Below are 25,959 nucleotides of genomic sequence, written 5' to 3' on the forward strand. Positions count from 1 at the left end.
ATTATTCATCACTTTGTGCTTATTAATTTAACTTTTCCTTCTCAAGTGCAGCATTAGACTTTTGTCTTTATTGACTTTTCTATCAATTTAAGGTATTTCTCCAATCTAATTTTGAACCCTCTATTCTATGAAAACACAAACTTGGTGTCATCTGTAAGTTGAGCAATATTCACTTATTTTGTAAGTGTACTTTATCATCTGAACAGTTAAAGAAACCAAATAATGCTAGGATCAGAAAAATCTAGTTCAAACGTTCTCTTGTTTGACAGAGAGCATCAATAATGACATAACTTAAACACTTGGGGTTGACTATAATAATTTTATCTATTTTTCTAACATACGTATGACAAAATAGCACTGGGCTGTGTTATAAGATTTTTATCTACTGATTCCTATCCGTTTCTGAGCAAGACACTCTGTCAAAACAACAACTGGCCTTGTTATTTTTCAAATACAGGAGCTAGTTGTTCAGATAATGCTGCAGTCAGCCTGCTCAGTATTCTTGAGTCAATTCCACACAACTTTCCTGACTTCAATGCATCCTATTTAAATAGTTTTTAGTTTATTCTTCTGGTATTCTACATCTGAAAATTAATTGCACATCCCACCTCACCTCTCCCCCTTGCAGCATATTTTATGAAGACCACAGCAAAAACCCCACTTTTCAATTCAGTCCTCACAATCATGTCTCATTTCTCAAAATCACCTTTGTATAGCTTTAGAAATTAATGAATTAATCAACCATGTTAGTTCTTCCTAATAGAATATATTAGTTTGGAAGTATCCATTCATGTTCAAGTAGCTATCTCAGATTAAAATTCACTCTTTGAACAAAATGCCTGAAGAAACAAAGCACTCTTATAAAAAGTCTGGGGACTAGTGGACCAAAGGACCTGCGAAAAAACCAGTTACTTTAATGCTGCATTTTATTTCAAGAACGTACAATATATTTTTTGCTTGTTTCTCAGTGAATATAGTGGTAGATATTCTCTATACAATACCAAATATTAGGAGTTGCTAGGGAGCGCAGTGTTGGAAGCTGTCTGTTTTCCTGTTGCTTACACTGCCCCGCAGACAGGATACTGGGGTCAAGGAACTCAATCAGTTCCACATCCTCCTGCAGCAGAACTTCCTGTTGCAGGATGGTACGGAGCGTGTCAACTCGAAATCCAACATCCTTACCACAGACGGGCAGGAGAAAAAACAGGCATTAGTAAAGAATATGCAAATTCTTAACATTAAGTTAGCAGAACAAGGAAAACACCCAGACACTCTACACTTTACTGACAACAGTCTATTCTCAAAGAGTACAGGAATGTTTCAGATATATCACAAGTAGCTACTCCATTTTTATTAAACTTGTTTAACTTTAAAAACTCACATACAACCTAACAGTTCAGACTTGCAGGATGCATGACACTGACTTTGTGATCTGACCTAGATAGTAACAATAACTGGAAACAGGCCACAGAGTATGCCAATATATTTGCATAAGAATCAGAGAGGTCCTGCATCTATTAGAAGATCATTACTGAAACAGTAAACACTTTTTTTTTAAAACGTCATGACATTATTTATGTCATTAACAAACAAAAAATAGAGGAAAAAAAGAGAGAGATTGCAAATTAGTCAACAAAAAGTCACTTGTGGACACTTAGTAACAGTAGGGTTAAAGCACCGGACTCAAGCCCCAGGCCAAGGCAATGAAGTCCTCTCCTGCAGGATTTTGTACCTTTCCCAAGGAAACTCAATCCAAACATGAAACAGCATGGGGCTCTGAAGCCCCTCCACTTGATAAACTCCAGGTAAACTTTAGGGAGCTACTTACTTGTGAATTTGATGCCATGATAATAATTTGTTACTTTTTCCCCTACTATAGGTCTTCAAGTCAAATATGCAGTTCTTGAAGACAAATATGTCCATCAGAGAAGCCCATAGCATAGTGCACCAAACCATAATACAAAACATTTTAATTTAAGAATGTCGTAACAAAACCCAACAAACACTGAACACATGCATCTTAGCACCTAGTTAATTACAGGAGAAAAAGGAGAATATTTCTGAAAATCCTCTAACAGAAGCTTTTAACACAAGTGTTACATTTCACAGTACAAAATCTGTTTAGTTCTGTCATTGACAGAATGAGATTCTTTATGAAACCACAGGATAGCTGGTTTAAAAGTTTAATTTCATACACTGATGTCACCTCAGATAATCTGCATTCTACTTTTAACGGAAAACATTTTTTTCAGGACTGTGTGCAAGAGAAAACTCTGCCCTCCTCCAACGCATCCTGCGTCATTTCAGTACCCTACTTTGTAGTATGCAGCAGGACAAACAGGTTCTCCATGTTTTTCAGTTATGCCTCCATCTCAAGAAAGTAAGGTTGAAAATTGCTGTGAAGATAATACCTTTTGATTCATAGGGGAAGAGGGAGGACGAAAAAAGTCAATCAAAGATCACTAATGAGAGATTTTAGAGGAAATTTTGTTCTCCTGAGATAAAGGAGAAGAGATAGCAATTGGGTTCGGCAGAACTCTCTGAGAAATGGAAAAGCCTAACTTCTCATGTTGCTCAAAATTTTCTTTTGAAGTTATATTTTAAGATGTCAACCCTACATCATATTAGAAAAAAAAGATATAAAAATTCTAGATTCTGGAACAGTCTGACTAAGGTGACATTTGCAAGCCTGAAGCAGCTGGGTACAAGTTAAAGCAGATCTGAGACAAGCCCAGACTGGAGACTGAACTGGCTAGAAAGTGGTGCTGGAGAGAACAGGTATAAAGGCAGCATAAAATTACTTTTAACAAACTGGGGTAGAACTATCCCCCTTCAGGTCTCTAACCCACCCAGGCTGACTTGAGCCCTAAATGATCCTGCAGGCTCCAGGAGGAGAAGGAGAATACAACCTCTGTTGGGGCACGCAACCTGCTTCTGAACTGCTGAAATGAGAGCACATGGGTAGCACAGAGAACAGATCTGGCCACTCCCTACAGCCAGAGTGCTGCACGGATGTCTGTGCTCAATGGCAGCACTGTTCTGAAGCATTAGAATGGAGGTGCCTTAGTTTGCTTTGCTTCCCCCAAATGCAAAAGCCCTGTGGACAGCAACACATAAACTAAGAGGCCAGAATGGGTCCAGGACTAGCACAGCTGCACTGCAGTGGTGCTATGCCTGAGCCAACAAGCTGAAATAGAGGGTGAAGCAATACTCAGGTAAAGCCCTAGAGCCTTCTGTCTTAGGCAGTCTCTGCAAGGCACTAGGCTGCAACACAAGGACTTTCTCAGTTAGTATCTCCCCACTGCCTTCCACCAACGGGGATACCTACACTGCAGGTTAACTCCTTTCAGCTTTCAAGAACTGCTTTAATTTCTAACATATTTTATCTTCTCTTCCACATTTTGAACATCTTCACCCTGGTTCCTGATACTGTTCCTGTCCTTTTGTGCCCAATTTGGCACAGTAACTCTGAAAACCAAAATGAGTACTGTCTGAAGAATAAGTAAAACTCTTCAGAGCCAAAACCAACAATACAGACCAAAGATGTTGCTTAGAGGAGCAGGAAGACCTGTGGATTAGGAAAGGAAATGGAAAAATAAAAAAAGTGATCACTTACCAGTCGGTGAAGTATGTCATCATTTTTCTTATACTGTGGAAAAGGAAACCAGCTTCTAAAGAACTCAACTAGTTTTGACAGGATGCCTTGCTGAAGGGAACAGAAATTATTCCAATTAAAAAAAAACAAAAAACCAAAAAAACCTCCAAAGCCAAAAATAAATAAATAACAACATACAATGCTTTTACTTCTGCATTTGATTTTCTTGTTAGCTCAAACACAAGTACCTGTAAGGAAGTTTCACTTACTGTGTCTGGCCTAACTTCACAGTACACTAAGAGAACATCTGCTTCCTGTCAGTTTGCTTGTACACAAGAGAATAAAATAAAGCTTTCAGTAACCCCACCTATTTGGAGCATAATAGATTGTTATGTTGTTCTGTTAAAAATAACTACAGCTAGAATTAGTTTGATCTCGAGTTGGCAGCTACTGCATTGATATGAAAGACTTTCTCTCTCCTGGAGGATAAAAAGCCGACACGTTAAATGTCTGACAGGGGCTGAAAAAAAAGTAAAAGACTGGGAGAGGACAGCCCAGTGCAGCTTGAGAACAAGGCTTCAGAGGAGTTTTGAACAGAGACAGGGAATAGTGAGGGTAAGAAGAGGAACTGTCCAAACCGGTGTGTGCTATCAGGTCCTTTGTCTCCATACTGCTTCCCCTGCAACCTAAATCCACACTTTTGTCTGAGCTGTAAACATAACTTCAAACGCCTTTAATTAGAGGGACTCCCTCTCAGTCATCACACATTTTACTCATGTATCTTCCTAAAACATGATGTATGACTGATTATAATTGAATAGGTGTACAATTTTGCTTCAGTCTGCAGCCATCCAATGAAAAAAAGAAGCAGCTTTTGACACACACTGTATATCTACTTTCCTCAGACTGAGCTGACAGGAAGTATTTTTCAAAATATTTACTTACATATATTTCATGAATTCTTAGGTCCTACCTCTTAATCTTCAGACTGCTGACATGTAATACAATCAAACAAAATGCATGCCAAAAGAAATTGATTGTGAAGTGCTTACATTTCGTGGCATACTTCTTCAAAATAAAAAAAACAAAACTCCATACAGATTCTAATAGCTAAATGTATAAAAGGTGACAGCTTCTGTTTCTCCCTCTTAGTTTTTTGGGTTTGTTTTTTTTTCTTTTTTTATTCCCCTCTTCTTTGTTTTTTATTCTTGGTTTCCCCACAAGTATAAGGTGGGAAACCCAAGCAAGAGGAGCTTGGAGCTTTGCAGTTAGCCCTATGACCAGCCTGACAGCCCTCTGAAAGGCAGTGTGACAAGTCTGGCACAGCAAGCCAGAGCAGCTTCAACATCAGAAATTGTCACCTTAAAGCCCTTAAGCTTCAACAGTTTTTGAAATAACTTAATTTGGTGCCCACTTAGGTAATCTAACTCAAGTGTTTCTTACATATGTCTCACCTTTCTGTGTATAGTTAGAATTGCAGACCTATGCCAAAAGGAAGAGTTTTTAGGTCAGTGGAGAGGTAAAACAATAGCATGAATTTCATAATGATAGCTCTTTCCAATACACTGACACCATTGTGGCTTATTAGGGGGAGCTATTCCAGCAATTCACACTTAAAGACTATGGAATAAATCCAGGTGATTCTATTTTGACGTTGCTCAAGCGCAATGACATAAATTGGAAGAATGGCACAAACTGCAACACCAGATTATCCTCCAAGGATCTCGTACAGTGGTGCAAAAGAAAACAAAATTTTCTGATTAGAATTTGTAGAAAATTGAAATTACATAAACAAAGGTCTTGCTCTGCATTTGAATTTCAAACAGATACTCCATTCAGAATTCTTTTTCCTTGTACATTGAAAGCAGGGCACAGAATGAACTGTCCATTTAATTTAAGATTATGCCTCTTGAAGCCTACCATTTTCAACTGCTTAGCTTTTCTTAAGTCTTCTGATTTTTGTCATGAACATTTAAAGCTACACCAAGAATAGTTTTAAACTGCTACCAGTTTACTAAACTAAACTGTGGAGTTACTGAAAAAAACACTAGTATGCTACGTAAGTAATCTTTCAGTTTATTCTCCATGTTTTAGTTTAAAAAAAGAAATCCCAGCTTGCATAAACCCTCAACAGGCATGTCAGAGCTTGAAAACACAAACCAAGACAACCAACTGTCTTGGGCTGTGACCCGGTAGAGTACAGCAACACACTAAATTATTCAGATCCTTGGAGTAGTGTCTCACAGTTTGCATTCCCGTTGGGAGTGTTACTGACAAGTAAAACAACTTTCTCCAACACACAAGCCAGGACATGTAGCCAACGCTTCTGGAACGTTCTTCTTACAACTTCAGAACACCACTTAGTCAAACCCTCTGTAAACTAAACAACAAAGATGCATAACTCCTAACATTTAAAAAAAATAATAGCATAGGACATGCACATTTTAGGTGCATTCATTTGAATCTAAAAAAAATTCTAAGGACTACTTCTCTTCTGTAGAGAAATTCTGTGCATTACAGAAGAAGATAATGCTACATATTAAATACCTTGCAGCTACCCAGAACTAGCATTAAGGAGGTGGGAGGCCTACACTTAGGCAAAGGATGGATCCCTCTGCCATCCCACATCAGGTCACCTGCACAGCCACTGAGCGCTGTGCACTGAGTCCCAACACAACCCTCTGTTCCTCTGGTCTCCAGCACCAGCTCTGTTCTAGGGATGAAATATTACCATATCTAAGACAGCATAAGGTGTGACAGCACAATTAATTTAAACATGCAGATATGCACAGCAGTCTAGGAAAATGACTGAGAAAGGAAAGGCATAAACAGGAAGAGATATTCCTTAAAGATCAAGAAGAATTACCCAAATAGGATTTCATTCCAGAAAACAGGTCTAGAGACCAGAACTTTAGCAGTAACTTTCTCCAGAGTTTAGTACAGTCAGAAACACTGCACCTGTAATTACTGTGCTTAATCACATCTCTATACTCCATCAGATGGGAGTCTGGCATTTCACCAGTCTCCAGAACAGAGCCTTGAAACATCTTTACAGCTTTTCAGCTCAATGTTCATTAAGACTATATTCTGATTAAAAAAAAAAAATCAAAACACCACCAAAACCACACCTTGAGAACTATTTAAGATGTGCTTCAAATTCAACTGATGCTTGTCTTTCTTAAGCCTGAACCCCATGCTCTGTTTGGCAGGACAGCAAGACACAACAGAAACATTCGTATCAGTCACTAGGAACCTCCTTTTTTTCCCAGATTTGTTTTTTTCACTCCCCGAAGATCCCGAACTAGATCTTTGTCATGCCAAATTCTTGCTACATGTCACCAGACTGCAGTTGTATAGGGTTCCTACTTGACTGAATACGAGAGGAGGAAACAATCTTAACTCAAAGACAAAGCAATACTCTTACATTTTTATTTCAATGAAGTGTTTAAGGCATTTGGAAACTTGCTTTTCAGAACTGAAGGAAAATGATACCCATATAGTAGGAATCACTCAGCATGGAACACCATCTACCCCCTGTGATCATAGTTACATTAAGCCTCAAGGAATATAATTTTATATTAGGACTGTGGGTAGGTACATATGCAGAAGTCAAAAGACATTTATTTTCTAGACATTTTATAATTTCAGTAGACTAGGCCAGCAAGGGCTGAGAGAAGGGAAATGATAACAGTCTTGTGTACAACTCAGGAAATGACTGGACAGGCAAATTATTTGCCTGTCATACAAAAGTTTCAACAAAGCCTCAGATCCTCCTAAATCCAGTCTACTTTTTTAAATGCATGGTCAGCTGCCTCTCCCTCATTCTCTTTCCTTTTGAGACACTCTACCAAAATGGAACACAGGAATCAAATGACAAAACCAGACTTTCTGACACCAGATTACAAAAGAAAAGTGTTAACGCTCCCAAACTGGTACCGGAACAGCAGCAGCAGGAAGAACCTATGGCATTTTATCACTAGAAATTACACACAAGTTTCTTCCTTATTTCCACTAAGTATCCTTGTCTAGACAGTGATGAGACAAGGTGAACGTCATCCTAGCATTTGTAAGAAATGGACAGCCCATTTTCACACACTCGCTTCCTTCAAGTTGCAAGGCAAACCATGATGAATTACTTCTACATCTGACACAATACTGGAGGACTTGCTCCCAACAAAATAAAATTAAGTGTAAAATGCTTGAGGGGTAGGAAGGGGGAAAAAATAGAATACTTGAGGTTTTTTAAAGCTGTATATCTTAATACTTTTGAGACTCTTAATCCCACAGCACTTTTGTATTAAACTTGGTGGAAACTATATACATGAACACAGTATTATACTGCTTTTCTGAATTCCATATAAGTAACTATGCAAAATAAGATAATGCAGCTAAGTGACAGTCCATGCATTACTTCACAGTAATGAACAGAATATGAACCAATGAAATATGTCATCCTAACTTTCAATTAACAGTGAACAAATTTTAACGTTTAAATAAACAAACAAACAAACAAACAAAAATTTAATTAAAGTCTTCCTGAACTAAGTCAGAATAGGTATCTTCAACATAAATACACCACAGAACTGCCAACAGCTATAAAGGGAAAATATATATTTAGGTGGTTTCTTGAGGGTTATTGTGAGTGCCAGCTGACAATTCTGAAAAGCAAGGGCAGTAGACCTAATATTTCCACGAATATTTTCAAAGGTAGTTCAAAATAAACAAAATTATGAGCTAAACCTTGAGTTAAATTCAGCCTTGTCCTGTGACCACTGATAGAAGCAATCATTATTACAAATGCAATACCTGTCCACATCAAGAGTAACTAGAAATCAATTTATTCATTAAATTTAAAATAATCTTACATTAGAAAAACCAGCCAAGGAAACATGGAGATGCAGCAAGAATCACTTTTCCTCCTCCCCTCAGTTAATCTCACAAATCCTCAGTACATGAAACTGGAGTTCTGAATGAAGCTCCTTCATAATATTTTTCTCCATGATTGCTGAACTCTTTGAAAAGCTGTAAACTCTAGAACACTGTTGAACAGTACTAAACTTAATGACTCTTACTGTAGGGTGGTTATTCTTTACAGGCTGCCTAATCCATGTGCTAGGCATGCAGTGGTACTTACTGGTCTGGTCAATGGATATGCACCCTGCATCTTATCTAATGGTCATCTCTGGTCAGAAAGTGAGGCATGAGAGAAGGGAGACATGGTACACTTCCGTAGGAAGGACTACAAGTCTCAGAAGCTGGGGATCAAGGACACGAAGCACAGTGTGCAGTGCAGCTGCCCAACAGGTAACAGAAACTATGACCAATCTATATCTATGAGGAGACTCCAACAGCACTGAGGACTAAAGCAAAATGTTTCATGTTTTATTACCCTGTCTTTTCAAATGGACTAATGAGTGTATACAGTCAGTACAGAGTGGTTGAAATAAGTATCACTATATGAAAATATGAGCCATAAACACTTCTCTGAATACTGCTAAATGAATAAGCTTCACACTGCAGCTTCCAAATTTCCACTTCAAAGACTGCACAAGTCAGTCATTTCAAATACACCATACTCTTGCAAACACTTCAAAAAACACACCTTCTTCCTCATATCAGAAAAAAAATGATTTATGTTATCCACATAAATTCGTACACTTCTGAATCTTATCCCACCTAGGATCCCACACAGAGTAAAACAGATTAAAAATCCCACAAGAAAATAATGCTTCTGACCTAAAACAAATGAGGAACCAGAGTGACACCCACGAAACTGAAAAAGAATTGTTGAAATAAAGCCTAACTGTGACTAACTTGGCTAATTCTTTGAAGTATCTGAGAACTGAGTAGAGAATATACATTAAGACGACATTATTTTTAGAAAAGACTCCAACAAAAGCATCAGCTCTCCTCATTTGTCATATGAGTTCTCATCCACCAAAACCTGTAGGGAGAACTTCTGGACATCTCAGTGCCATATCATATTGCCTGTATTTGGGAAAAATAGTATGTTTACTGCCAGCTAATTGGAAGGGTGGAACATTCTGCAGCAGGAAAGTAACAGAGGTTACAAACAAGAGCAAAGGGGCTGTGGACCTCTGATTTGAAGATGGAAGAAGAGAAATAAAGCAGAAATGAACAACAGGAAAACTGAGCTGCAGTAGGTTAAAAGCCACAGCAGGCAAGATGGAAGCTACCACAGACAGTGGTGAGAGAGGAGAAAGAAATGACAACTCTTCAGAGGAAATGCATCACGGCATGGACGCTTGGTTTGGGTTCCTACCTGAGGCACTGCCCAACTCAGCCTGCAGTGACCAGGACAGAGAAGTCCACATGGCACCTTTTTCCTCCTGGTTAGCACATAGTTGGAGCACATCCACTGTAATTTGAACTCTCCACTGTGAATGTGAAAGAGGTAGGCAGACAATTACTGCTCTTCCCAGGCTCCATCTAAGTGCTAAAGGAGAAGACTAACTGACTACTGATTTTTCAACAGATTTGCTGCAAAGAGTTTCCTACATCAGCTGTCTCAAAAGAGGAATTTTCTCGCCCACTCCAGAGCTCCTCATCTGAATCGCATTGCCTGTAAACTACCAGTAACAGTAAAAAAGAATTTATTTTTAATAAGGAAAACAAAAAATATGTAGGCCATAGTAGGTCTTAAATGGTCAAATTCTCAATCACAATTTTAATACAAAAATGTTTAAAAAAGTCCCCAAGCCTTTACTTAAAAAGATAGAGAATGAAGAATTCTGAGCTAATTAGTTGATGATTCTTGTCAGCTGTTACTGTTAGAAAATTACCACACCCTAAGCACAATTCTACTATCTCATTCAGATTGGTTATTGCATTTATACTTCCCAGAAATCCTCCTTCTTAATGTGCTTTGTCACAGACAAAGCTATACTTAGCAACTGAATGCCTGAGAAGGGCTGGGAACTATAAATACTCTGTTCCAGAAAATTACAGGTTCTATTCCCAGAATGTCATGCTAAACTAACATAACAATATCCACTAAATAAGATAATTTACAACACTCAAAAAATTATTTATCAAAGTCTCTTGCTTCCCTAGTTTACATAAGTGCAAAGAAACACTCCAAACTATACTGATTAACCATGAGTTTCCATACACATTTGTAGACAAGATATGACAACTAGCTGTGGTTTACTGTTCGGGTTTTTCCCCTTTGTTTTTTCTAAATACAGTAAGAGATTTATCTTTATACTGATTTTGCCTATTTGTGAAGCAATGTAGTTCTCTTTTGAGAAGATAAATACTCAGGAACAGGAGAGAGCTCACTTTCTGGGCAGCACGCACAGTCCGCTCTTTTTCTTTTTCCGCTGCTGCACATTGCTCCGCCTTCTGCGACGCTGATGAGCATACTTCAAAATCTGTGTGTCCCAAATCCTGCAGATACTGGTAGAGTGGGGAATTCTGAAAACGGAGTTATAAAAAGAAAAATGAGAAAAAAAAAACCATGTTAAAAATCATTCCCTGTTTCCCACAAAACACAACTGTGAGTACAGCAACCACACAACCAGCAACGAATGGACTGAGAAATGGAAAAAAAAAATTAGAAAAAGACTTCTGCTCTCTCCAAGGACAGTACTAGCACTTCTGGCAGAGTACCACAGTTATTTAAAAAATCCCACAGCATACAAACAAAAAAACCACCCAACTTCTTTAAGCTCCTGGTAAAACTACTAATTTACAAACAGTCCTAAATAAAACAGAAAAAGTATGAAATTACGATCACCAGAGAGTGGGTTTTTACATGTTTAGATATTTATCTATATAGACCTCTGAAAGTTCTTATTGTCATCTGCACCAGATATCTAGACATACTTAACTCTTACTTTGCTGTTTACAAACACATATATGGCAGTATGTAGGACAGACTTAATGGAAAGGATTTTTATCCTAACTGCAGTTCCACTCGGGACATGCAGGGACTTCATTTTTAAGAGAAACTCTCAGCAATCAGTCTTATATAGACTAGTTAGGGATTATTTTTGACACCTGAAAAATTTTATCAACATCCCATGAGAGCATGTAACACCAGTAAACTGCAGAAGAACACCAACATTTTAAGAGTTTAACACACTATCAACCAAAATACTGTGTATAAAAAAGTAAAAGCTTTGCAGTAAATAACGCAGAGTTATGGAGGTCTACAGAAAAAACCAACAGAGCACCTACTATTAATTGTTACATCAACTATCATTAACTTGCTGATGCAAGCTGGAAAGGTGGCCCAGCTACGCTGATCATGTACCAACATGGCCAAATCTCAAATACTGCTTGCCATACAATAAAACTTGGAAGCAATCATTCATACCAGCTGAACAAATTAACTTGTTACCTCTAGGGATTTTTTTAACCCCATCACCAAAGTGCTATTTTAATCACTCTTACCTATTTAAAGCATGCAAATCCATACTTTTGCTCTGTTTGAGTTACAACAGATTCAGTGCCCAGTCATTACCTGAAACTCAAATATTCGTACCAACTCACAGGTACAGACAATGACAATGATTGTGCAAACCACCAGGACAGGTTAATGACTCATTTCCTTGTGAGAATTTTTCCAGTGTGACGACACAATCCTATCTTTTTTCCAAGTACCCTTGTACTTTTTCCAAATGCATCCAACGCTAATGAAACAATGTGCTGTCCTGGACTGCCTCTTTGGCTCTAAGTAGAACATGCCACTTTACCAGAATTACTTAATTAAAATGGAAAGACTAAATAGTAATAGTAATAATAGACTAGAATACTTCTCCTATTTCAGACACTGTTAAATTCACCAAATAACTTCAGGGCCAAACTCAGAATATAAATGCATAACCTTGTCTTCTTACAGCGGTTTTCATACAGAGCCAGGCTGTGCACTGCCAGCGTAGCTCAGACAGCCTGAACTCCCCCGCGCGAGAACCACTAGGGTATCGTGCAGGTTTCAGTCAGAACCAGCCAGAATTCTCCCCATCTGGACGAAAACACACACAAAAGAGTGGGTGAACAGAGAGTATTTTATTCAAAATCATAGTTTTAATGCTCGCTCCAGGCAGAACTTCAAGGAAATCACATCTAGGCTCTTGGCAAACCTGTCCATCATCTTGACCATACTTGTGACCAGCAAGGCCAGCCATCATTTGACACATGACTATTCTTGTACTCTGTTGGTACTCACCCACATATAGACAGTTTGCAAAATAACCCAAATATACCATGGAGTTTTTCCACTAGTATTTCAGGGTGCCCCTTTCTTTGGGGCCCATGATGAGATAATTTTCTAAAAGCTAATCAAGAAAACCGGTCTACTGCTGTTAATGTTGGTTCTATTTACTCACAGAAATCGATGAAAAAAGGGCAGAAAGAGAGACAAAGGCAGACAGAGACCGTCCATTGAAGACAGCAAGAATTAGCTAAAATCCTGAAAGCTATGTTTAGTAAGTGAAATATGGCACAGATGTAAGAATGCCCAATTCTTCCCTTTTACTGGGTATCTAGCAACATCACAACCTTCCGTTTAACTGTAATTAACTGATTTTCTACTCTACAGAAATAGAAAAAATACCCCATCTCTCCAAATGTTAATGAAATTTCATCTCCGACCTAGGAAGAATAATTTTATGTGTTCTCCTAATTAAGGTACATTACTAGTTTTACATAAATCCCTTCTGATTAACTTTTAGAAGGCTTTTACGGGGTCTCATAATGGGTAGATTTTCAATTTTTTATCACTGCTTGGAATTCAAAATCAGTTTTCTGACCATGGAGTTAGCAAATGAAAATTAATTAAAATTTAACTTGAATGTTCATCACATATTCCTGTAAGTAGATAAGGGTTCTCCTCTTTCAGTTTCTCAGAAAGTACTGAGGCTACAAAATCCTCCTCTGATAGATTTCTGTGGCTCCATATGCTCTGTCTTTCCCTTTTTTTCTAAAAGATTGGAAAAATCTGGTATTCTTATAAACTTAAATGACTAAGAACTATGCTGTGACTCAAATCCCTCATGTTGTAAGTAAAACCACCATTGTTCCCCTTTCTGAATCCATTAGAAGCAAGTAAGATGTGGGTAAAGAAAGCACTGAATAAGTGGGTTGAGGCCCTTGTGAAATTAGGTTATTAAGAATCTCAACAAACTGATCATAAAATTCTTCCACTAAGAGTGAGGTCTCTTGTGTAGCACAGGCAGTTTTATATTTTGCTCAGAAACTTTGAAGATTAGACTCCTCTTCTATTAGAAATATCACTGATGGCAGACATACATTAGCCTATCCTAACATAAACCCACACTATTTATTTATTTATTGTATTTAATTTCCTAGACACTGCCTAACAAGGCTGTCACTTGCAAAGCTGTGTGGTCTGTGTATCTCATGGAGGATGTCTACACCAGTCTATAGATAATATCTCCCATGACATATATAAGTAATGGCTAGAAAATCCAGTAAAGGTATTATTAGAAGTTGAAGGGTAGATTTTATGTATGTGAACATTCCCACAGAACTTCCAATATTATCAAGGACTGAGAAAGTTATTAACTAAGCAACTACAAAACTGCAATATGATACCATTAAAATATCCTATTCTGTACACTATGTGTTTCAGTACAAGAGATGAAAGCATTATACTTAATGCTCACGAAGCATTTTTAATCCTTAAAAAGCTGTAAAAACAATTAAATCTCAAAATGTGTCTGACCCACAAGTTATAGCTCTGAATTTCTAGCTTACATCCTTATCCAAACCTCTCACTCCTAAATGCCTTCTTTCTCATAGAAAGAGATAATAGATATGCACATATTCTTGCATATGCACTTCTAACTGTGAAAAAAGTTCCCTGGTTTCAACTCATGCTGCATTCATCAGTTTTGTCAGGCTCAGCTGTTTTCACCTGCAAATGCCATGATAGTATTAAAATAATATACTTCTTGGTTGGGGAAAATAGGAGGGCTCCGCCTTTCTTCCTCCTAGTTTTCTTTGCCCAAAATTCATGCATTCCATCTTACAACAGTCCAACAATAAAAAGAAAAAAAGAGCACGATTGCTCTTACATTTTTGCATATACTGTAGATGCTACACTTTTAGTTTAAGAAATTCAGGACACACCAGAAAGTTTATCCTTGCAAGCAGTTAATAGGTTGCAATCTAAAAAAAAAATAAATTACACTTGAGAAAAAGCTTTTATATTAGAATATAACGTAAACGGAGAGCAAGGTCATTTCAGTGTACAGCATGAAAAGAGAATTTAAAATAAAAAATCTCATCTTCCTATTAATACAGCAACATCTATTTCTATGTACTTCTGAATTTTTACTTTCAACCACTCTTGACTTAGATAATAACCAGACTCATTAGTATTACTCCTGTTTGACAGTCAGGTTTGTTTGTTTCCAGTTGTGTCTGGCAGAATGACACGGTAATGAATAATGTACAAAGTAGGGAAGGAAATTTTTTTTTAATATTTCAGCTTATGTTACCATCCTACTACCAGTTACTGACAGGAAATATTATCTAAAGTAAGTGATGATAGCAAGACAAGGTTTTTCAGCAATATGCTCTATTATTTCTGAAGTTTCTACTAAGTTTCTTCTTCTAAGTCACTTTTTGAGACCCCCTAGATACAATAGACAGGTATTACAATTACATCAAGTTATTTTTTTATTATATTAATTGTCCAAAATGAATGCTGGAAATGAAGGAGTTCCAAGACAGAGAGAAATAAAAATGCCATTATTCTTTGGTGTAGTTCATACAGATTATACACAGAAAATCTTGCCAGTAAGTGAAGTAAGGTATCAATACAGTTGGTATATTAAGTAGGAAAACAGTTTTTTGAATGGATAGACTCATAGCAGAAACCAACAACAAAAAATCCACTTATCTTTTTATGACTTTTCTAATTCACTATAGTCAGTCTTACTGCAAGTCATTCAACTGTAACCATTTACAGTACAGCATAGGTTTATATAAGCTCCCGTTACCAGAATCAAGAAAGAAAATCCTTTCCCCTTCATTCACAACTGCTTGGGCGTATTTGTTTTAGATCCACACTACTAAAAATTATTTTGCTTACATACATATGTTTAATTACAACTCTCCTTTTTTTTCCACTGTTGAAAGTAGCTGAGTCTCATTCTAAATCCAAGATTAAAGAAGAGTCCACTAAATTAATTTTCTTCTGTAACACCTTCCCAATGCTTATTTTAATGCCACTTGCCATACAGCACTGACTTGGGTTAGAAAAAACATCACTCAAACTGAAGGTTAAACAATGCATTTGCAACTCTAAGACTACTGTAAAAGTAAAAAAATGTCAAACCTAAGGCAAACATTAATCAAACAAATTATGTTGCCTACTACTATGAGATGGAAAGGCTGTTATGGTAGAAAATTCCCTAGCTTCAAAAAAGAGTTTACTTTTGACAGATAAATACTCAAATACTTACATCTATTACAGCCTTGCAAGCACAGATATCGCACTTTAATATGTGAGGCATTTTGTGCGTATTCTGCGAAAAACCTTTGCAATCACAAATCAGATTAAGACACTGCTAGCTTTCATAGTCTTCTTACAACAGCAGCTGAAAATCAAAGCCACACCCATATTATTTTTGCTGATGCATCATGAAGTAAATGACTCAGGATTTCTCCAATAAAGAGGCTTCCTACACCCATGTTCTTTATTATGATAAAATTTACCACTTAGTAAACCCTGCTCTAGTTTCCAACCCTAGCTAATGGAGCAGATTACCCTTGACAGCAATATTTAATGCCATCACACAAAAAAAGGAGGTTTAAAGATATCCTCTTAAAATATGGATATGTTATTCAAAGCTGAGGTTTCCAATATGTCAAAAACACTGTGGGAGCCTAAACTACCTCCAAAATAACTACACATTATGAAATATCAATTTAAACCCCCCCAAAATTAAACATGTCTACCAGAGTGAGAGCAAGGGCTAAGATATGCTGAACAGGTGGTTAAACTCAGACCAAAATAAACAGTACTGAAGTTTCCCTGTCAAAACATATTTGAAAAAGTTGAGCTAACACTCACAGACAGTGCGAGCTTTGTCTCCTGGAAGAGCGTATTCCATTTTTCTCTTCGGTACTGCTCCCATGCACCCGACAGAACCTCACCCACCTCCCCGTTTCTCTCCGCTTGTCCCTCCAGGATGAGCCGAGATGAGGGTGAGAAGCAGACGTCAGTGTAATTGCACCCGTGCCCCTCCACAGTGGCATTTTCCTCACAGCATCAGCGGATGCAGCTTGAAACTTCCCAGGATCATGCGATTTCTCCTGACTAATGTGGCTTTCTAACTGGGGGGAGGGAGATGAGGATGACAGATTGCTAAAGGCTTTTAAAAAGATGCCGCCTGAAAGAATTATTGCACATTGATCTTATATGCAGCCATTAATAAGACTTCCCAAGCAACAGTATTTAAAAGCCTTGGTCATATTCTCCTCACTGGTAACCACCTCCTCCTGAGCACAGACTGACAAAGAGCCAGGCACTGACAGGGCTAATATTAGACAATGACTTCAAGGCAGCAAAGGAGTCATTTAGATTTCCTGTTCTGCTTTCACTGTCCCAGGAGTGCAGACCTTGGTTTCTCCAGCACTACTGTATCAGCTGATTTAGAAGTAGGCTCTGAGAACTACTTTAAAGCCATTAATCTATTACTGTTCCCGGATACTTTCTGAAGCACAATTTATATCTAGTTTTGCATGCACCCACGAGTCCTCAAGAGTTTGGGAAGTTTTATAGCCTGTGTATATCTCTGTAGCACTATATTTGTGACATGGGAATGCTCTTTCCTTTGCATTTTCAGCAGGTGGCTGCACGTTACTGCCATTGTGGAAAAGCATTAGAACAAAATATTAGGTACCGGACAAAGCACTGAAATTCACCAAGAGCTCAGGACTATTTACTCATTCAAAAGCGGACCTGTGAATACAGGTGAGAAGCTGAGCAGGTCTTTTCTGACAGAGACAAAACATACCCTAAAAACTGAAAGTAAAAGTGGTTAAAGTTACCTTCCCTGAAGGACAAGGTAACAAGCCACCTGACTGTACCTGCAGCTTTGGGTGGGAAGTTACTGATCATGCAGGTCATCGAACTAGGCTGATGACACAGGGAGGCTGATTTGTTTTATATCGGTCACGAACAACTCACAGATTTTACCCTAACTAAATTAATGAAATTAATGCATTTGACTGGCAAAACTAGTAGAGTATTTCTGATACATTTTGAAAACCTCTTTAAAACATGAGTTCCAAATAATTAACTTGTTTATCCATTATGTGTTAATTCTTACTCCTAATGACAACACACTGTGTGCAAACATCTTTACTGAAGTGAAAAGTATCCAAGAAACAAATGAGGCAGTCACATCATAAAGATTAAAAGAAAAGTACCCCAAGCAATTTTTTTTTATTCAAGTGTCTCAAGAAGTTGATTCATGACTTGAAGTTGTGAGAGCAGTCCTGCAGTATTAACCTTCCTGTAAACAACTCCAGAGTAACTGATACAGTGGAGGATTAAAAACACAGACCTCAAAATTTGCTCTGGATCATCACATACTTTTGTCTTAAAACTTTCTATTAAGAACAGTCAAGGCAATCTGGGTTTACACACCGTATAGCCCATATAACACTTTTTATCTATCCCTTCAGATATCCAAAAATGCCTAATGAGTTGACCTGGCCTCTGCAACAATCAGACTGTTTTTCACAGTTTTAAGCTTGCAGTTTCTTTTATTTTCTCCCTGGTATCACCTGCCTCCCAGTCACGTGGTAAAAATGAGCAAAGCCTTTTCTCCCCTTCCTCTTAGAAAACTGCTGAGAAGCAAAATATCTAAAATAGTCCATGTGCCTCTACAGCACACTGCAGTTTTCAGCAAAGATATCTCCCCAGGCTGAATTTGCATGGTCAATTTAATCTGCCATTACCAGTGAGTGCAGCTGAAAGCTGCAGTACCATTTTAGAACACTGATGGTAATATTTATGTAGCCAAATGGTGAGATGGAACAAAGAACCCATCTGATTGTCAAAAAAAAAAAAAAAAAAGAATTAATCTTTTTTCTTATTATTTCTTAGCCAGGTTAGTTTATAGTCTAATCAGTCTTCTGAGCCATCTTACAGCATCACCCACAAATCCAGGTGCCAGCATAAGGAAGAGGATGACAATAAGCCAGAAAAGAGGAGTGAAGCCTGAACCCCTTTTCTGGCAACAGCCCACACTTCAGGCAGCCGAGGTACAGTCTCAGAACCAGCTCACCAGAACAAGTCAACTGCGGTTTTGACAGAACTGTGTATTTAAAACTGGCTTTATTTCATGCATACATATAAAATGAGAGTACTACATCTTCAGTCCACCCAATATTTGGTAAGAAAAATCCTGCTGAGGGCACAATACTGACAATAACATTGAAAGTGTGTGAATATTCCTTTTTCAACTTCTTTTTTCTAATTTATGTTTGAGACATTATTTTTGACAAAACAACATTACAAGCCTGATGCTTGACAAAAATCACATTATTTTGCAAATCCTAATGTTTTTGGGTTTTTGAATGAAAGTAACTTAAAATTCTCATCACTACAAAAAGTTTCTGAGGTTAGGTTCCCTTTAGTTTTGTTTCATTTTTTAAACAAAATAATTTGTACAGCTAATCTATGTGAAGAAAGCATTTGTAAAAACACGATTGAATGTTTTGATAAAAGCTAAACCCTTTTAAACACATGAGGATTTGAACATCTCAAATTAGTGATGCTCCAGTATTCTAAGCAAAGAAATCCCATATTTTAGACATGTTTAACCATTGTAGGCATACAGTGAACACACTGGCTAAGGGCTGTTCTGAATATAGTTGTATGATGCTGGGAAATGGCGGTGCCTTCTCGAATCTCTCTTTAAATCTTACAGAAATATGTGGATCAGAACATTCTAAGCAGGCATCCTCCATGCCCCTCAGCACTGAGCAGCATCTGGGTTTGATGCCTAAATAAGCAGTGAGAGTTGTCTTTCTGAATCTGACATTTGAATGCACTGTGGTGTTGCCCAATACTTCACTTTTGTGCCATGTCTCTCCCAAGTAGACCCCAGAATTCCCACCTCCACCCCACACGAGCCTGACCCAGTGCCATGTAGCTGCCAGCTCTGCTGGGCCTCGGTGCTTCCTTTCTCCCTTAGGATGGCATGTTCCCTGCAAACCACTTTCCCACTGTTTGCAGGACTCAGTTCTCACATTAGCTTCTTCCAGTACAGCAACAAGACAAAGAACACAGACCATGTCTCTTCAAACTCTGGAAAGGGTAACTCTATTTCTGTGCATATTTTCCTCCAGTGACAGGAAGGCTGACTGCTTGAGCAAGGGTTGGCTGTGAAACGAGAACACCCGTTACACATTCAAAATCTTTGTTCTGAGTTTGTGAATTCCAATTCTAGGTTCAGTAGAGCTGTGTTCACTATTTTACAAAGACATAAACTTCTGAATTTGGACATGAGATTTCTGAACCTCTTTGTGTTCAACCCCAGCCTGGTTTCTTTCTAAATACAGATTAGTATACATTCCGAGATTTGATGCAGACAGGTAAGACAAAGAAAGTCTGATTTTGTTAGCTTGGTATTATTCTACCATTTGCACAAGAGAAAATTTGAAGTCGTGAAAGAACACATATAATTTATATTGTATTTTTCAGCCCAAGATTGCTAGTGGGACAAAAAATAAATCCCAAATTTAAAAGTCTGGAGTCATAGTAATGATCAGATCCTCTAGATCTAGAATAAAAGATTAGATTCCACAGTGACACTATCATCATGACAGTCAGCCCTTTAATGGGACTATTCTTTAAAATATATTTCCACTAATACTGAAATTGCTAACAAATATCAATATTAAGTAAATAATATGGACAGAACTGGTGGTAGGAATGGCACAAGACTCATGAATTAATTAAAACAATGTCTCAAGTAAGGAAAGATTTCTTTCCTAATTAAGATTTTTAAAAATTGAGATTTTATGCCAGTGAAATTTATTCAGTACTACACTGTACACAATTCTACATGCACAGCTTTGTATTTCAAACACAGAGTAGGAAAAAGCCCTTAAAAATCTAAGGTGGTGGCAGTTTGATATCACGGGTGTCAAAATCTTATTTTCTGTGTACTCTGATTAACTTTCTTCTGCAAACACAGAATTAAAACGGAAAACAACAAAAATCAGCTCCAGTCCTTCCACCAGAACCATAGAGCTGGTAGAGCAAAAAAAGACTTTCTGAGATTAGGTTCTAACAACAGTCTGGGTGAACCTGAGGAGAGGCTGAGAGCGCTGGGATTGTTCAGCCTGGGGAAACTTCAGGGCAGGTCTCATACTCAAAGAGATTGTGCGAAGAGAAGAGAAACAGGTGCTTTTCAGTAGTGCCCAGTGACAGGACCAGAGGCAACGGGCACAAACTGAAACACAGGAGGTTCCCTCTGACCATCAAGAAGTATTTTTTTAGTGTGAGAGTGACTGAGCACTGGCACAGGTTGCCCAGAGAGATTGTGAAATCTCCATGCTTGAAGACATTCAAAAGCCATATCGACATGGTCCTGGACAATAGGCTTTAGATGACCCTGCCTGAGCAGGGGGGTTGGACCAGATGACCTCCAGAGATCCCTCCCAACCTCAAACATTCTGTGATTCTGTGAGCATAGCCTGAATATCTATCCAACTTTAAAAAACAAGCTTGCACAAGCTCATTAAAATATAGGACAAATTAGCTGAAAGCAGAAATTGGGAGCTGAAAATGCAGTGTTTGGATCACCTTCATCCCAGTGTTTTGAAAGAACGGGCACAGGAGATGAAAGATTCAGCAGAAAGGATTTTTAATCAATCTATAAACTCAAAAGCAGAAAAAAGCAAACACAGTGTCTATATTTACAAGGAGAAAAAGCAATCAAGAATATGTCAGGTCCATGATTCTGATCAAAAGCCAGCAGGCTACTGAGAATAATTATTCTTTCCTGCAAAATTCAAACACAAAGGAGAAAACAAATGATCATCAAAGAAGATATCATGTGGGTTCACCAGAGGTAGATTGTGCCAAACTCACTTGTCGTCCTTCTTTGACAAGACACGTGATTTTTAAAGATAAAGGGAATGCAGGAAGTTTAGATGGACTTTTTATACTGTGCCATATGGGTATGGACTTTTGAACTGTGCCGTATCAGTTAAGATGAAAAAGGTGGGAAAGGAACCAAGTACGTTGAGGGCAGAGATTACAGTGGTCTACGCTGAATGAAAAACTATAAGATCAGAAGGTTACTAACAGAGTTCCTAAAGAATGAGTCTCTGGTCAAAGCTTTTGAATTTTTAAAAGCTTTCACACCTGGTATAATTAAATTTATACTAAAAAGCAACCTACTGACATTTGCCAATAACACCAAGTAACATCATAGAGGCAGAAAAGGATTGAAACATCGTACAAAAAGAAATGGATGACCTTAAGTGGGTACTGATAATAGCACGCAATTTAGCAACAGACAACAACAAGACCTTACACAGAGGAACCAATAAAAACAAACTCTCCAATAATGTGGAGCTGTTGATAAAATCAAGGACACATGAGTGGTAAACCTATCTTATCGTAACTGAGTCAAACAGTATGAAGACTTGAAAAAGTTGTTTGTAGGCAAGAAACTAAGTCTTCTCAGAAGCAAAGAGCAAAAATAGCACTATAAGAGGCCAGCAAGAATGCTGAATACCATGCTGCAAGCTCAGGTAAAGAAAGATGAACTGAATAGGTGTGTAAAACACCAAAAAACCCAACCAAACAAAAAAAAAAAAAAAAAACCAAAAAAGGAAGAACAGAGAAATCTGTTTTGTGACAGGAAGCTAAAATATATTGTTTTATCCAGCCTAACAAAATCCTCAGCCAGAACAAGTCTCCTTTCTATAAATACACAAGGAGAAGTAAATTCTTTCCCTGTACACAGCACTGGTGAGGCTGCATTTCAAATCCTGTGTTCTGTTTTGGGCCCTTCACTACAAGAAAGACATTGAGGTGCTGGAGCAAGTCCGCAGAAGGGACACGAAGCTGTTGAAGGGTCTGTAGCACAAGTCTGATGAGGAGCAGCTGAGGAAGATGGGGTCGTTTACCTGGACAAAAGGAGGTTCAGGGGAGACCTTATCACTCTCTACAACTACCTGAAAGGAGGTTGTAGCCAGGTGAGGGTTGGTTTCTTTTCCCAGGCAGCCAGTGACATGTTAGTAGGAAATGGCCTCATGTTGCACCAGGGGAGGTTCATGTTGGATATCTGGAAGGACTTCTTTAGGGAAAGGGTTGCTAAGCATTGGAACGAGCTGCCCAGGGAGGTGGTGGAGTCACCATCCCTGGAGGTGTTCAAGAAAAGATTAGATGTGGCACTTAGTGACAAGGTGGTGATCAATCAAAAGCTGGACTTGATGATCTCAGAGGTCTTTTCCAATCTAAATGATTCTCTGATTCTGTAAATTCTAGAAAAATATAAGAACTATATAAAATAATGGAAATTATTAGCAGGAGCACAAGTAGCTATGAAGTGGCCATGAATAAATTTTCAGTCAGAAATCAGAAGGCAGTTACATATGATCAAAGCACCACATTCTGACACAGTCCCCCCACTGGCACAACAATGGAGAAATTTAGCTAGTTTGAACAAGAAGTTTCTTTAATTTACACAACAAAAAAAAGAAAAAGAAAACAAGGAGGAGATTTCATTGTCCAAAAAAACAATAAAAAAACCTAACACAATTCCAGTCTCATATAAATACACAAAACACTGCAATTTTCCAGAGGACTCCAAAGTACACTGTAACTGCAGCATTCTGGTCTTCTAGCCCATTCTGTAAAAAAACTCATCTCAAGCAATTTAACATCAAATTTCCTATCTCATTATCTCCCTTAATAAATTAAGACAGACACTAATAAAGTACACCATGAATTGTTCCTCCACTGTTTAGTACAATTTGCTCTACAGTGCCACAATTTTTAATTTGACATGCTGCCGGCAAACAAGCCCAGGCCAAGCATATCAGGGGCACCTCTGTGTTTCTTGGGTTCTGTTCCTCCCCCCAGTATTTGTAGCATTTTAATTAAAAGAGCAACTGGTTGTAACAAACGCAAGAACTGAAGTGCTGGGACTATGCAGTCAGTGAATGAAAATTGCTGGTTGCTGCTGGAATTAATTTATAAACTGGATAGAGTATGGCAGTACTTAGTGGATAGAGTAAATGCCCATCATTCATTATTGTTCAATCACAATGATCTGCACCGGTGCTTGAACTGGATGGAAAACACTACTCTCCTGGGGCAGCAACGCTGTGTTTGTGCTTCCCTTCTTTAGAGTTAAATTAATGTAAAAGATACTTTGATAGTAAGAAAAATGATCGGTCCTTGGAAGCTCATAAAGATCTATCAACAGGCCATCATCTGTTTGATGCTGCAAAATCTGTAACACAGACAGCTGCTGCTGATGTATTCAGGGCCAGCTGGATAGAGCTACGACCTGAAAAACGTGCAGAAAATAACACTGGGCATAACCATGAGGTGAACCAGGTGAAGCATATTCCATTTGCTTTGCTTCTCTCTCCTACCCATTCTGTTGGGTATGAAAAGCATGAAGGACCGTTTCTTTCCTGATCACGCATTTGTTAGCACTCCACTCCTCCTTACAACATTGATCAATATCTTACTCATGGGGGCTCCAAACACACACGGAAAACAGCCATTCACAGCAAATGAGGCCTAAATGCTGGAGGCCTCCTTGCAACAGTGACTCCTGAAGAACAACATGGGAAAAGACCTGCTAAGGTGCAGAGAAAGTGTAGCTGCTTACCAGAAACCATAAATAATTAAGAGGAAGAGTTTGGGGCCCAAGAAAAAGAATTTTAAAAGTAATTAAAAAAATAAATCCGTTGCAGCAATAACCTTTCGGCTCCTTGCCAACTTCCATCTCTAGCTCACCTGCGCAAAGTATGTTCGTAATTCTCTGTGGAGCCTTCATTTTAGAGTAGCATGAACCCTGCTGAGCAGTTCTCAAGATAACTTCTGTGTGTTTCACGGTGCCCATTATTGTCAGTCGGTAGCTCACCCAGTTCTGCACTCCAAGCAATCAACCAACCCAAACAACACCCATTTGTCCTACCTTTGCTTATCTGATGCTGCACCATAATGTACGACAGGTCTGTTATTATGTCACTCAGTACACCTATAAAGCATGCATTTACATACACACACACTTGACAAAGTAAATGAATAAATGAAATAAATACTAGCAACAGAAATCTGTTCCCAAAACACATAGACAATAGTGAAGGGCATATGCAGGGGGATCTTTTACTCTCTACAGCAGAACTTTTTCAAACAAAGTGGTAATTGCTGTAGGAACTGAAGAACTGTGTTACTGTAAAACGAGTATTACTGTTACTGAAGAAGGAAATTAAGAGCACAGGCATTACCTGTGAAATAAATTCTCACCATGGATTTATTGTATTAAAGGAAGTGATTTAACATAGCAGTAATATAAACAACAGATCTTATTGTTAGGATTCAAGATTGGTTGTGGCTGAACACAAAACTTTGTGGTACAGACCAAAGACATGTAGTCCTTACACACCTGAGAAAAAGTAATTCCTTATATAAGGAGTATTTTGCATCGTGACCAAAGGAGAAGCCCTAATACTACTATAATAATTATTCATTTTAAAGGTAGCATTTCTTTATAACCACTTTCTCTATACACCTGCAAAATCACGTGTGCCCTCCACGAAGACAGTTACATTTACCTGCTGCAAACAGACTGGATTTTGTTACCAAACCACAACAGCAGATGTATTTAGCCACGGTTTCAAATAAGGCCAAGACGATATTGCACACCCATTATCTAACAAGGCGCGATATAACTGTAAACGTTTTATGCAAATCTCTTACAGCACAAACATTAGAGAGACAAGACAGTTTCAGTGTCCACTGGACAACTGTGTGCTGAAATGCGCCTTTTATGTGAGTGACACCGCTTTAGAAGCAGAATTTTTGCGCTATTCGCTACCTCTGCCCTGGCCCCACAGCTCCGCTCAGCCGGCCGGGCGCCCCTCCTGGGTCCGAGCGGTGCCCACGGGCGGCTCTGAGGACCCCGCGCAGACACGGCCCTCCCCACAGGTCTTCCCGCGGCCGCCCGACGGCGGGGCCGGGCGGCGGGGCCGGGCAGCGCAGCACGGCCGCACAAAGGACCGCCCGGCCCCGCCGAGCTGAGCCGTCGCGCCCTCGCCCTGCGCGGCGGGCGCAGCGCCGGCCCCGGGCTGCTCCGGGGCGCGGGGCACGCCGAGCA

The 25,959-nt window shown here is 38.6% G+C and overlaps 1 protein-coding gene across 5 annotated transcripts in view; it reads right to left on the reverse strand.

Annotated features, from left to right (window-relative positions):
• VEZT (vezatin, adherens junctions transmembrane protein) overlaps positions 1 to 25,959 on the reverse strand; it is a 65,880-nt gene that overhangs the window by 39,304 nt on the left and 617 nt on the right. For 4 of the 5 annotated variants that reach the window (XM_027654744.1, XM_027654742.1, XM_027654770.1 and 1 more), the window contains exons 2-4: positions 10,898 to 11,032; positions 3,617 to 3,706; positions 1,002 to 1,177 (exon numbers count right to left, since the gene is read on the reverse strand). In XM_027654744.1, the coding sequence (XP_027510545.1) occupies positions 1,002 to 1,177; positions 3,617 to 3,706; positions 10,898 to 11,032 (401 nt within the window). Of the gene's footprint in view, positions 1 to 1,001; positions 1,178 to 3,616; positions 3,707 to 9,878; positions 9,994 to 10,897; positions 11,033 to 25,417; positions 25,653 to 25,959 lie in introns of those variants that run through there. The other variant, XM_027654750.1, reaches the window with a different exon arrangement.

The sequence above is a fragment of the Corapipo altera genome, unplaced genomic scaffold (assembly GCF_003945725.1).
Source record: "Corapipo altera isolate COAL_440 unplaced genomic scaffold, ASM394572v1 1, whole genome shotgun sequence".
Lineage (NCBI taxonomy): Eukaryota > Metazoa > Chordata > Aves > Passeriformes > Pipridae > Corapipo > Corapipo altera.